Source organism: Corvus kubaryi, unplaced genomic scaffold, assembly GCF_017639235.1.
Source record: "Corvus kubaryi isolate FWS band 111438036 unplaced genomic scaffold, C.kubaryi_AGA036_p1.0 37034, whole genome shotgun sequence".
Lineage (NCBI taxonomy): Eukaryota > Metazoa > Chordata > Aves > Passeriformes > Corvidae > Corvus > Corvus kubaryi.
This window is the reverse complement of record NW_024581014.1, coordinates 18,467-19,556: the sequence shown is the minus strand read 5'-3', so window position 1 is coordinate 19,556 and position 1,090 is coordinate 18,467. Positions and strand designations below refer to the sequence as shown.

At 70.2% G+C, this 1,090-nt stretch overlaps 1 protein-coding gene across 1 annotated transcript in view; it reads right to left on the bottom strand.

Annotated features, from left to right (window-relative positions):
* Nucleotides 1–92: 92 nt before the first annotated feature.
* LOC121660988 (solute carrier family 22 member 6-like) overlaps nucleotides 93–1,090 on the bottom strand; it is a 4,302-nt gene continuing 3,304 nt past the window's right edge. Inside the window, exons 5-6 of the mRNA XM_042020627.1 lie at nucleotides 606–774; nucleotides 93–328 (exon numbers count right to left, since the gene is read on the bottom strand). Of these exons, the coding sequence (XP_041876561.1) occupies nucleotides 166–328; nucleotides 606–774 (332 nt within the window). The 3' untranslated portion in view covers nucleotides 93–165. The remainder of the gene's footprint in view (nucleotides 329–605; nucleotides 775–1,090) is intronic.

Genomic DNA, 1,090 nt, shown 5'->3' with positions numbered 1-1,090 from the left:
GGCGGCGGGGGGGAATCACGATCTGACAGAGGGGATCTGGGGGGATCGATGGGAGAACGGGGGAGGATTTGGGGGACCTGCCACGATCGGGGCGGGTCAGGGGTACAGGGGAAGCTGCCGGGGAACTGGGGGGGATTTAGGGGCAGATCAAGGGAATTTGGGGGTTCAGAGGGGTCTGGGAGGTCCCCCGCCCCCCCCCCCCACCTCCTCGCTGAGCTTGTCCCCCTCCTCCTTGCGGCCGTTGACCCGCGCGACCTTGCGGAGCCCCCGCAGGGCCAGGTCCGCTCGCCCCGAGGTCACTTGCCAGCGCGCCGACTCCACGTACAGCCTGGGGACGGCCGGGGTGGGCTCGGGGGTCCCGAACCCCCCACCTCCCACCGCCCCCAAAGGGTCCCGGACCGAGGTGTCGGGGGAGGCTCTGGGATCTGGGGGTCCCTGCGCCCCCCTCCACCCCAGGGGACCCCGGACAGAGGGGTCGGGGCAAGGTCGGGGGCAACCCCGGCACTCGAGGGGGGTCTCTCCCACCCTTTAAAGACCCCACAGCCCCGATATCCCTTTTTTTCCCCCCAAACCCAGGACAGGGGTGGGCGCTGAGGGTCCCGTACCAGGAGTAGAAGAAGAAGACGAAGAAGGGCAGGGACACGACGAGCTGGAGCTGCCGCCAGCGCGGGAGCGCGAAGGCCGCGGCCGCCAGCACGAACTGGCCCAGGGTGTAGCAGTAGCCATTGATGGTCCCGACCACGGCCCGCGCCCCCGTCGGGATCCACTCCATGCCTGCGGCACAACCGCGGGGTCGGGGGCCGTGCCAGGGGCAGCGGGGGGCTTGGGGGTTGGGTTCCTCGTGTGGGTCAGTGGGGTGGGGTCGGTGGGGGGGGGTGGGGTCTGTGGGGTGGGGTCAGTGGGGTGGGGTCAGTGGGGTGGGGTTGGGTCAGTGGAATGGGGTCAGTGGGATGGGGTCAGCGCGGTGGGGTCAGTGGGGTGGGGTTGGGTTGGGTCAGTGGGGTGGGGTCAGTGGGATGGGGTCAGTGGGATGGGGTCAGTGAGGTGGGGTCAGTGGGATGGGGTCAGGTTGGGTCAGTGGGATGGGGTC